Genomic DNA, 12,917 nt, shown 5'->3' on the forward strand with positions numbered 1-12,917 from the left:
CATCACATACCCGCAAATTCTGATAGCTATGTAATATGCAAATACAGAATACATAAATTTGTGATCAAGGTCTCTCACTGAAAACTATACTTTATTTACGTATATATATGTTTGTTTTATACATGCTCCAGTTGTCTTGGAAAAATTATGTGAAAATTTGTAATTCCTTTTTTAACATTTGAACTAATGTAAATTATATAATGGGTAGAAGATGTCTCTACTTGGAGTGTTCAGGTGTGGAAAGTGAATCAGTATTGTCTTTGTTTTTCCAGGGTGCTATTAACGAATTAAAAATACATGAAGATCTACGAGAAGCAGAACGAGACTGTGCCGACGTAAGCACGTTTTTAATCACTTAGTAGCTCATTGTTTTGTAATGTACATCTATACTGCCTAACAGCTTGATGTTTTTATGATGGATTATAGTCAGATATTTATCATAAGGAAATCATTTATTTTTTCACAAACCAGAATGGTGTATCAAATGTCATAATCAACAGAACTGGAAACTAAAAAGCATTTTGAATTATATTATTATTTGTGGCAGTATAAACTGAATTCATTAAATTAATTTGATTTCATTCTGATTGTTTTGTTTCTACTGCGATATATTTGCAGTACTTTGAGTATTTTGATTAATTAATGCAGTAACTAGTTATTTATTTGTTGATTGTTTAGGACCTATCGGGATCAGGCATGACATCAGGAGACGATGAAGATGGTCTTACGTCGTCAACATTGCCGCCGGTAAAATAAATAAAAATACATAATGATGTAATAAATAATGCTGTTGATGTATTGGCTAGTGAGTCGCTAAACACCTACTGGTGGAGATAGATAAAGGATTACATAACCAGTCCTTTTTTTACTTCTTAAATGAATGACAGGGTTTTAAATAAATTGAATTCAGCTTTTTTGACAGAAATTTTTGATGAGCTCACTCACTTTATGAAGAATAAGATTTAATGGTCATTATGTGTTAAACAGTAGTGGTCAATTCAAACGACTAGGGATATATCAGTAGAGGTGAAGTGATAACTAGTAGAAATGGTGTTGAGTGACGACTTTATAGACTTTGTTTTTCTTTTTTTACCTGTACAGATTGTTTTTCTTTTTTTTACCTGTACAGATTACTGACATTGATGACATCGTTACTGGGAACGGGGAGAAGGGAGACAAAGGAGATCCAGGACAGACCGGGCCACAGGGACTTAAGGGACAGAAGGGAGAAATAGGACCAAGGGGATTACCAGGACCAATGCCAAGTATACCACCACCGCCACCACAACTACCATCTCTCAAGGGAGATAAAGGTAGGTCAGACGTCATCTCTCAAGGGAGATAAAGATAGGTCAGAGGTCATCTCTCAAGGGAGATAAAGGTAGGTCAGAGGTCATCTCTCAAGGGAGATAAAGGTAGGTCAGAGGTCATCTCTCAAGGGAGATAAAGGTAGGTCAGAGGTCATCTCTCAAGGGAGATAAAGGTAGGTCAGAGGTCATCTCTCAAGGGAGATAAAGGTAGGTCAGAGGTCATCTCTCAAGGGAGATAAGGATAGGTCAGAGGTCATCTCTCAAGGGAGATAAAGGTAGGTCAGAGGTCATCTCTCAAGGGAAATAAAGGTAGGTCAGAGGTCATTTATCAAGGGAGATAATGGTAGGTCAGAGGTCATCTCTCAAGGGAAATAAAGGTAGGTCAGAGGTCATTTATCAAGGGAGATAAAGGTAGGTCAGAGGTCAGAGGTCATCTCTCAAGGGAGATAAAGGTAGGTCAGAGGTCATCTCTCAAGAGAGATAAAGGTATGTCAGAGGTCATCTGTCAAGGGAGATAAGGGTAGGTCTGAGGTCATCCCTTAAAAGAGATAAAGGTAGGTCAGAGGTCATCTCTCAAGGGAGATAAGGGTAGGTCAGAGGTCATCTCTCAAGGGAGATAAGGGTAGGTCAGAGGTCATCTCTCAAGGGAGATAAGGGTAGGTCAGAGGTCATCTCTCAAGGGAGATAGGGATATGTCGGAGGTCATCTCACTTGAGATTAGGTATGTAAAAGATCATTTCTCAAAAGAGATAAGAAAAGGTCAAAGATGATGAAGTTTAAAAGGTAAGGGTAGATCAGAGAATATCTCACGACTACAGATTAATGTAGGTCTTACTACTGAGTTTTGACAGTTATTTTCAGTGATATAGCACTATAACATAAGAGATCCACACAAAAAAATCATTTAAACCAAACATTGCAGGTGACATGGGGGAGAAAGGAGACAGGGGAGAAGTCGGTGTCCCAGGATTCCCTGGACAGAAAGGAGAGCAGGGAGTTGAGGGTCTGGATGGAATGCCAGGGATACCAGGGGAGAGCGGACAGAAGGGAGAACCAGGAGTACAAGGCATGCCGGTAAGTACCGTCAAGTTATGTCACATGTTGATGAGTCTGTCCTTTATAAACCAATGACTTTACAATACAGGTATCCTTTATGGACAGCTTTGACTGTGATATTAATCAGTTATATTCTACATTGTTAGGGAAATCCAGGAATCGGTACAGCGGGACAGAAAGGAGACAGAGGAGACCCAGCCATTGTGGACCACGACGAAATCGCAACCATCTTATTGGGCATGTCAGAATTTAACATCAAGGGAGAGCCGGGAGAGAAAGGGGCCATGGGGATGGCCGGTCCTGCTGGCCCCGAGGGACCCGCAGGTAGAGATGGATTCTCGGGGACCCCAGGGGATCCCGGAATGATTGGACCTGTAGGTCCCATGGGACCTAAGGTAGGACTTCTCTCTGTTCATTACAGTATAACATGTTTATAGCGAACACACAACAAATTCATGGTTGTAGAACTTTTCATTTTCCATCAGGGTTCCTATAAGATACCTGTGATATGTGTATAACCTACTTTTGTTTACAACAAAGTGATTCCATTGGTCCCGAGAGCTATAGACATGTTTTAATATCTTGATCAATCTGTGCACAACAATTAATGAAATCTTCTAAAACAGTTAGTGTACATGTGTTAATGCCAAAGACATCATTGTGATGAAAAATGAAGAAAATTGTGGGGTCTTTCTTTCCTTTAACCAGTTAAAAATAAAAAATAAACCTTTTTAATTAGTACAATACTTTAATTGATGGGACTGTTGAATTAACAAACTATCTGATAATAAAATGACATTGTATTGTTTACTTTGCTAATGCTAATATATGTACCACAGGGTGATAAAGGTGAACCAGGTATGGGAATTCCGGGGTCAGATGGTTTACCTGGCCCAATGGGTCCTGCTGGGTCTATAGGTCTGACCGGGCCCCAGGGCAGGCCGGGACCCCCGGGACCTCCTGGTCCAGTGACACTAGCGGAAGGATCTGGTGGAGAGGATGCGGTTGGGGAGATGGGACCTGCTGGACCTAAGGGAGAACAGGGCGAGCCAGGAATGCCTGGTCCAATGGGAATTCAGGGGCCTGTTGGACCGATGGGCTCTCCAGGTGTCCCGGGTATACCTGGACTTAAAGGCAAGTGAATACTGCAGAATTTCCCAGGCTGTTTTTTATTATATACAGTTTGACTGGTTGGACCTAGTTGTTCATTTATGAAATAAAGAGGGATCTAGTAATTTTATGTTGGTGTAATTGTATGTTGTATTTACCTTCCAAATGACTATAGTAATTAAAACCTGTATAATCAAGACACCTAGCTATAACGGCTAAATATGCTGGTCCCAGCAAAATGCAGTCAAGACAAGTTAATTTCCTTTATCGTGAAGTCAAAACTTTAAATCTTTTTCTGCTTTATGTAATAATATGTTTCACAACTTTGACATTACCGGACACACATATCCCATATATAAACTTTCAAAATCTGAAGAACTTTGGTGTTAATGAGAGGCTTCCAGCATTTAATAATTGGTAAATAAATATTATAAAAATTGCAAATAATTACGTTTGGTGATTTAATTACTCATATATTTGTGACAAAGAAATTATTTGACCAATGCAGGTGAGCCAGGAGTGTTTGCTTACAACATGTCGGAGCTGATGGGACCGCCTGGAAAGCAGGGAGTCGCTGGAACACCAGGGTTACCGGTTAGTATCCATGGTAACTTAAGCATTCAGAACTATAATATTCTATTTCTCTTGATTATCCTAGGTTAGATAAGGTAAAATGTAACTTTGACAATTTGTAAGGAAAATTAATTTTGTTTTAATCTTTTAGAAGTGTATTTCAAATTGATGAATAGGCATGTAACTACAGTGGACTTCTGATAACACGGATACCAAGAAACCGTCAAACTCACAATGCGAACTGAAATATTGGTAACACATTTCATCATAAGTAAAGGGAATCCAACAGTGTGAATAATTTGGAATCCAGATGATTTCATTTGGGGATGTAAGTGTCCGGATGATCAAGGGTCCACGGTAGTTATATCAGAGAATTCTGATTGATATTAAATCTGTAATGTAAATTGGCTATATATAGATTGACACTTTTCCGTTGCATGCTGTCAGAGTTGAGTGAAGGTAAGGTATTACAGGATTATAGACACGGGTTACCTGTGCTGATCCGATTTATTATTTTGTTGATTCACAAGTTCTGTATATTATTTTTTTCATTATATAGGTAATATTTAAATACAAAAAAAAAAATCAAGCATTAGGAATAAGTCTGTTCCTAAAGCTTATCAAATAACAAATAAGTTTCATGTGATCTCTTGTGAAATTTCAGATAAAATGACTTTCATCGAGCATTAGTTGCTTGAATCAATTTAACATCAACAGCTTACAGTTACACATAAAATTATCATAAATCTTAATCTTCATTGATGTCAGTTTAATACATTATGCCTATATTATATGACAATAAAACTCTTTTTGAAATTAAGTGAATTTTTGCTGTAAATTTCAATGTTTTGTGTCTTCATTTTTTGATATCCACTAAAGACTTTATTAGTCTTGTTCTGATATAAAAATAATGTTTATGTTTTAATGTACTGGTGTAATGTCATTTATCTATCAAATTATTGTTTGTTCTATGGTTTCCCTTCATCCTATTGTTTCCCTTCATCCTATTGTTTCCCATTACCGGTATGGTTATCCTTACTTTGTTCTGTTTTCCTTCCTGTTGGTTGAGCAGATTTTGATGGTGTTTCAGTATATTTTTATTGAACAATTTTCATCTTGATTTTCTGCCGGTTATAACAATATTTTTTGTGGCACCATTTAATGCTATGTATACATGTAAATACATTTGTTTTTAGATGTCACCTTATATATCCCTTTCTTATTTATACTTCAAGATTCTGAACAAATTTAGTACTGTAAAGCAAATTACATCATGTGCAATTTAATTTGGTGTATTTCACAGCTAATCAGAATTTACAAAAGTCAATCACCTTATGTTTTTACTACCACAACATAGCTTTTAAGCTGTAAAGTGCAAAATTAATTTTTTGTGAAAATGTCTGGAAATTCAATTAAGTCACTGTGAAAACAATGCTGTTTACAGTATTAAGTTTATACCTGATGACAAATCTTAAAAATAAATAGATATGTTTGCAAAGAATGAAAATTGAGAGTATATACTATGATATACTCTGATATAGCCAACCAAGGAAGCCAGTTAATGTATGGATACTGTTGATCTGCTAACAGATAGGTCCAGTGGAAACTGAAGAAGTACTGAATTATAAATTTGAAACAGCTATTATAAAATTTCTATAACATAACACACAAAAAAAATGTTATATAGGCTGCTGTAAGCGTACATTTTATATTCTATCTGTTTTAGGGCATGACCGGTGTACCTGGAGCTGATGGACAAAGAGGCCCATTGGGTCCAAAGGGAGATAAGGTAACTGTTCCATATCTTTCCCTCAACAAATTCTCCCCTAGAGACACATTTGAACTCTTCTGATTTAAAGACTGGGACAGTTCATTATGGATGTTTAGGGGTGAATGATATCAGAAAGTAGAAACATGACCTGGGCTCAGTTTCATGAACATTCCTAAACTTTAAGGAATTCCATAACTTAAAAATCCCCATAGGAAATCATTACGGAAGTTAAGGAAACCCCCATAAGTAAAGGAGCCTTCCTTAAAATATGTTATGCTTTCCTATGGAGAATTTTAAGTTAAGGGATTCCTTAAATTTAAGAAACATTCATGAAATTGGGCCCAGATCTTAATGGTATAATTGTCTGGATTTTATGTCATAATTGTGAATAGGGAGGAAGAGAGAGTACTGTGAATGAAAGACCTGTGAGAGAGATATGTATAAAGTCAATGTGTAATTTTTTAGTTATTTTTTTTTTCTTTTTCATGTGCAATTAAAATGTACCAAAATACTATATATATCTGAATACTTTCATTCCTATTCATATTCAATATCACAATCACAATCATTATCAACATCTTACTCATGTTATCATCATCATCACAACCATCATCTATATCATCATCATCACAACCATTATCTATATCATCATCATCACAACCATCATCTATATCATCATCATCACAACCATTATCTATATCATCATCATCACAACCATCATCTATATCATAATTCATCATCATCATCACCTCCATCATCTATATCATAATTCATCATCATCACTTCCATCATCTATATCATAATTCATCATCATCACCTCCATCATCTATATCATAATTCATCATCATCACCTCCATCATCTATATATCATCATTCATCATCATCATCACTTCCATCATCTATATCATCATTCATCATCATCATCACCTCCATCATCTATATCATAATTCATCATCATCACCTCCATCATCTATATCATCATTCATCATCATCACCTCCATCATCTATATCATAATTCATCATCATCACCTCCATCATCTATATCATCATTCATCATCATCATCACCTCCATCATCTATATCATAATTCATCATCATCACCTCCATCATCTATATCATCATTTCATCATCATCACCTCCATCATCTATATCATAATTCATCATCATCACCTCCATCATCTATATCATCATTCATCATCATCATCACCTCCATCATCTATATCATAATTCATCATCATCACCTCCATCATCTATATCATCATTCATCATCATCACCTCCATCATCTATATCATAATTCATCATCATCACCTCCATCATCTATATCATAATTCATCATCATCACCTCCATCATCTATATCATCATTCATCATCATCACCTCCATCATATATATCATCATTTATCATCATCACTTCCATCATCTATATCATAATTCATCATAATAACCTCCATCATATATATCATCATTCATCATCATCATCACCTCCATCATCTATATCATCATTCATCATCATCACCTCCATCATCTATATCATCATCATTCATCATCATCATCACCTCCATCATCTATATCATAATTCATCATCATCACCTCCATCATCTATATCATCATTCATCATCATCATCACCTCCATCATCTATACCATCATTCATCATCATCATCACCTCCATCATCTATATCATCATTCATCATTATCACCTCAATCATCTTTATCATCATTCATCATCATCATCACCTCCATCATCTATATCATAATTCATCATCATCACCTCCATCATCATATATCATCATTCATCATCATCATCACCTCCATCATCTATATCATCATTCATCATCATCACCTCCATCATCTATATCATAATTCATCATCATCACCTCCATCATCTATATCATCATTCTTCATCATCACCTCCATCATCTATATCATCATTCTTCATCATCACCTCCATCATCTATATCATCATTCTTCATCATCATCATCATCATCATCATCTATATCATCACCATTATTCTCAACATCTTACTCATATCATTATCACCATCATCTTTATCATCATCAATTCCATCACCAACATCATCAAAACCTTGTATGATATAATTATGTTATCCTTTTTAGGGAGAGAGAGGGCTCCAGGGAGTGGCCGGTTTACCGGGAGCTGACGGAGCTAATGGACGAGACGGAAAGGCTGGTCCCATTGGTCTGCCTGGTCGTGACGGTATTAACGGAGTAGTAGGTCCCATGGGACCCCCAGGTCCTCCTGGACCCCCGGGCACTGGAATGGGCGGAGACGACATCGACATGGTGGCGGTAAGTCAGCATCAGTTGGTTATGTTTCTTATAATGAGAATTCCTCCATCCGAAAAAAAAATAAAAAAATGGAAGTACTATGTAAAAATGTAATACTGATAACACCAATGTTCCTCTAAGTCTTTGTTATAATAATTTCATGACCTAAAAAGGAAGTAATGTCTTCCCTTTTACTTTACTTTGATGTTGTTTTAGGGGTCTGGAGGTGGTAGCTGTGACTTTACTTTGACATTGTTTTAGGGGTCTGGAGGGGGTAGCTGTGACTTTACTTTGTTGTTGTTTTAGGGGTCTGGAGGGGGTAGCTGTGACTTTACTTTGACATTGTTTTAGGGGTCTGGAGGGGGTAGCTGTGACTTTACTTTGTTGTTGTTTTAGGGGTCTGGAGGGGGTAGCTGTGACTTTACTTTGACATTGTTTTAGGGGTCTGGAGGTGGTAGCTGTGACTTTACTTTGACGTTGTTTTAGGGGTCTGGCAGTGGTAGCTGTGACTTTACTTTGACATTGTTTTAGGGGTCTGGAGGGGGTAGCTGTGACTTTACTTTGTTGTTGTTTTAGGGGTTGGAGGGGGTAGCTGTGACTTTACTTTGTTGTTGTTTTAGGGGTCTGGAGGTGGTAGCTGTGACTTTACTTTGTTGTTGTTTTAGGGGTCTGGAGGGGGTAGCTGTGACTTTACTTTGATGTTGTTTTAGGGGTCTGGAGGGGGTAGCTGTGACTTTACTTTGATGTTGTTTTAGGGGTCTGGAGGGGGTAGCTGTGACTTTACTTTGATGTTGTTTTAGAGGTCTGGAGGGGGTAGCTGTGACTTTACTTTGATGTTGTTTTAGGGGTCTGGAGGGGGTAGCTGTGACTTTACTTTGATGTTGTTTTAGGGGTCTGGAGGGGGTAGCTGTGACTTTACTTTGACATTGTTTTAGGGGTCTGGAGGGGGTAGCTGTGACTTTACTTTGATGTTGTTTTAGGGGTCTGGAGGGGGTAGCTGTGACTTTACTTTGATGTTGTTTTAGGGGTCTGGAGGTGGTAGCTGTGACATTACTTTGACATTGTTTTAGGGGTCTGGAGGGGGTAGCTGTGACTTTACTTTGATGTTGTTTTAGGGGTCTGGAGGGGGTAGCTGTACTTTACTTTGATGTTGTTTTAGGGGTCTGGAGGTGGTAGCTGTGACTTTACTTTGACATTGTTTTAGGGGTCTGGAGGGGGTAGCTGTGACTTTACTTTGACATTGTTTTAGGGGTCTGGAGGTGGTAGCTGTGACTTTACTTTGACATTGTTTTAGGGGTCTGGAGGTGGTAGCTGTGACTTTACTTTGACATTGTTTTAGGGGTCTGGAGGGGGTAGCTGTGACTTTACTTTGACATTGTTTTAGGGGTCTGGAGGTGGTAGCTGTGACTTTACTTTGACATTGTTTTAGGGGTCTGGAGGGGGTAGCTGTGACTTTACTTTGACATAGTTTTAGGGGTCTGGAGGTGGTAGCTGTGACTTTACTTTGACATTGTTTTAGGGGTCTGGAGGGGGTAGCTGTGACTTTACTTTGTTGTTGTTTTAGGGGTCTGGCAGTGGTAGCTGTGACTTTACTTTGACGTTGTTTTAGGGGTCTGGAGGGGGTAGCTGTGACTTTACTTTGACATTGTTTTAGGGGTCTGGAGGTGGTAGCTGTGACTTTACTTTGATGTTGTTTTAGGGGTCTGGAGGTGGTAGCTGTGACTTTACTTTGTTGTTGTTTTAGGGGTCTGGAGGTGGTAGCTGTGACTTTACTTTGTTGTTGTTTTAGGGGTCTGGAGGTGGTAGCTGTGACTTTAGTTTGATGTTGTTTTAGGGGTCTGGAGGTGGTAGCTGTGACTTTACTTTGATGTTGTTTTAGGGGTCTGGAGGTGGTAGCTGTGACTTTACTTTGATGTTGGTTATAGGGGTCTGGAGGGGGTAGCTGTGACTTTACTTTGACGTTGTTTTAGGGGTCTGGAGGTGGTAGCTGTGACTTTAGTTTGATGTTGTTTTAGGGGTCTGGAGGGGGTAGCTGTGACTTTACTTTGTTGTTGTTTTAGGGGTCTGGAGGTGGTAGCTGTGACTTTAGTTTGATGTTGTTTTAGGGGTCTGGAGGGGGTAGCTGTGACTTTACTTTGATGTTGTTTTAGGGGTCTGGAGGGGGTAGCTGTGACTTTACTTTGATGTTGTTTTAGGGGTCTGGAGGTGGTAGCTGTGACTTTACTTTGATGTTGTTTTAGGGTCTGGAGGTGGTAGCTGTGACTTTAGTTTGATGTTGTTTTAGGGGTCTGGAGGTGGTAGCTGTGACTTTACTTTGATGTTGTTTTAGGGGTCTGTGGGTGTAGCTGTGACTTTAGTTTAACATTGTTTAAGGGGTCTGGAGGGTGTAGCTGTGACTTTAGTTTGACATTGTTTTAGGGGTCTGGAGGGGGTAGCTGTGACTTTAGTTTGACATTGTTTTAGGGGTCTGGAGGTGGTAGCTGTGACTTTAGTTTGATGTTGTTTTAGGGGTCTAGAGGTGGTAGCTGTGACTTTAGTTTGATGTTGTTTTAGGGGTCTAGAGGTAGTAGCGTGACTTTAGTTGATGTTGTTTTAGGGTCTGAGTGGTAGCTGTGACTTTAGTTTGATGTTGTTTTAGGGGTCTGGAGGTGGTAGCTGTGACTTTAGTTTGACATTGTTTTAGGGGTCTGGAGGGGGTAGCTGTGACTTTACTTTGACATTGTTTTAGGGGTTTGGAGGTGGTAGCTGTGACTTTACTTTGACATTGTTTTAGGGGTCTGGAGGTGGTAGCTGTGACTTTAGTTTGATGTTGTTTTAGGGGTCTAGAGGTGGTAGCTGTGACTTTAGTTTGATGTTGTTTTAGGGGTCTAGAGGTGGTAGCTGTGACTTTAGTTTGATGTTGTTTTAGGGGTCTGGAGGTGGTAGCTGTGACTTTAGTTTGACATTGTTTTAGGGGTCTGGAGGTGGTAGCTGTGACTTTACTTTGACATTGTTTTAGGGGTCTGGAGGTGGTAGCTGTGACTTTAGTTTGATGTTGTTTTAGGGGTCTGGAGGGGGTAGCTGTGACTTTACTTTGTTGTTGTTTTAGGGGTCTGGAGGTGGTAGCTGTGACTTTAGTTTGATGTTGTTTTAGGGGTCTGGAGGTGGTAGCTGTGACTTTACTTTGATGTTGTTTTAGGGGTCTGGAGGTGGTAGCTGTGACTTTACTTTGATGTTGTTTTAGGGGTCTGGAGGTGGTAGCTGTGACTTTACTTTGATGTTGTTTTAGGGGTCTGGAGGGGTAGCTGTGACTTTACTTTGACATTGTTTTAGGGGTCTGGAGGGGGTAGCTGTCACTTTACTTTGTTGTTGTTTTAGGGGTCTGGCAGTGGTAGCTGTGACTTTTCTTTGTTGTTGTTTTAGGGGTCTGGAGGGGGTAGCTGTGACTTTACTTTGACATTGTTTTAGGGGTTTGGAGGTGGTTAGCTGTGACTTTACTTTGATGTTGTTTTAGGGGTCTGGAGGGGGTAGCTGTGACTTTACTTTGTTGTTGTTTTAGGGGTCTGGAGGGGGTAGCTGTGACTTTACTTTGACATTGTTTTAGGGGTCTGGAGGTGGTAGCTGTGACTTTACTTTGATGTTGTTTTAGGGGTCTGGAGGGGGTAGCTGTGACTTTACTTTGATGTTGTTTTAGGGGTCTGGAGGTGGTAGCTGTGACTTTACTTTGATGTTGTTTTAGGGGTCTGGAGGGGGTAGCTGTGACTTTACTTTGATGTTGTTTTAGGGGTCTGGAGGTGGTAGCTGTGACTTTACTTTGATGTTGTTTTAGGGGTCTGGAGGTGGTAGCTGTGACTTTACTTTGATGTTGTTTTAGGGGTCTGGAGGTGGTAGCTGTGACTTTACTTTGATGTTGTTTTAGGGGTCTGGAGGGGGTAGCTGTGACTTTACTTTGACATTGTTTTAGGGGTCTGGAGGTGGTAGCTGTGACTTTACTTTGATGTTGTTTTAGGGGTCTGGAGGGGGTAGCTGTGACTTTACTTTGATGTTGTTTTAGAGGTCTGGAGGGGGTAGCTGTGACTTTAGTTTGATGTTGTTTTAGGGGTCCTGGAGGTGGTAGCTGTGACTTTACTTTGATGTTGTTTTAGGGGTCTGTGGGTGAAGCTGTGACTTTAGTTTAACATTGTTTAAGGGGTCTGGAGGTGGTAGCTGTGACTTTAGTTTGACATTGTTTTAGGGGTCTGGAGGGGGTAGCTGTGACTTTAGTTTGACATTGTTTTAGGGGTCTGGAGGTGGTAGCTGTGACTTTAGTTTGATGTTGTTTTAGGGGTCTAGAGGTAGTAGCTGTGACTTTAGTTTGATGTTGTTTTAGGGGTCTAGAGGTGGTAGCTGTGACTTTAGTTTGATGTTGTTTTAGGGGTCTGGAGGTGGTAGCTGTGACTTTAGTTTGACATTGTTTTAGGGGTCTGGAGGGGGTAGCTGTGACTTTACTTTGACATTGTTTTAGGGGTTTGGAGGTGGTAGCTGTGACTTTACTTTGACATTGTTTTAGGGGTCTGGAGGTGGTAGCTGTGACTTTAGTTTGATGTTGTTTTAGGGGTCTAGAGGTGGTAGCTGTGACTTTAGTTTGATGTTGTTTTAGGGGTCTAGAGGTGGTAGCTGTGACTTTACTTTGATGTTGTTTTAGGGGTCTGGAGGTGGTAGCTGTGACTTTACTTTGACATTGTTTTAGGGGTCTGGAGGTGGTAGCTGTGACTTTACTTTGACATTGTTTTAGGGGTCTGGAGGTGGTAGCTGTGACTTTACTTTGATGTTGTTTTAGGGGTCTGGAGGTG

The 12,917-nt window shown here is 39.4% G+C and overlaps 1 protein-coding gene across 9 annotated transcripts in view; it reads left to right on the top strand.

Moving 5' to 3' along the window:
* The window catches only part of LOC138310315 (collagen alpha-1(I) chain-like), a 147,826-nt gene that overhangs the window by 106,749 nt on the left and 28,160 nt on the right, over nt 1–12,917 (top strand). For all 9 annotated transcript variants that reach the window (XM_069251479.1, XM_069251471.1, XM_069251473.1 and 6 more), the window contains exons 3-11: nt 273–335; nt 679–747; nt 1,130–1,313; nt 2,233–2,384; nt 2,513–2,761; nt 3,206–3,500; nt 3,985–4,070; nt 5,776–5,838; nt 7,936–8,127. In XM_069251479.1, the coding sequence (XP_069107580.1) occupies nt 273–335; nt 679–747; nt 1,130–1,313; nt 2,233–2,384; nt 2,513–2,761; nt 3,206–3,500; nt 3,985–4,070; nt 5,776–5,838; nt 7,936–8,127 (1,353 nt within the window). The remainder of the gene's footprint in view (nt 1–272; nt 336–678; nt 748–1,129; nt 1,314–2,232; nt 2,385–2,512; nt 2,762–3,205; nt 3,501–3,984; nt 4,071–5,775; nt 5,839–7,935; nt 8,128–12,917) is intronic.

This window comes from Argopecten irradians, chromosome 16, assembly GCF_041381155.1.
Source record: "Argopecten irradians isolate NY chromosome 16, Ai_NY, whole genome shotgun sequence".
NCBI classification, from domain to species: domain Eukaryota; kingdom Metazoa; phylum Mollusca; class Bivalvia; order Pectinida; family Pectinidae; genus Argopecten; species Argopecten irradians.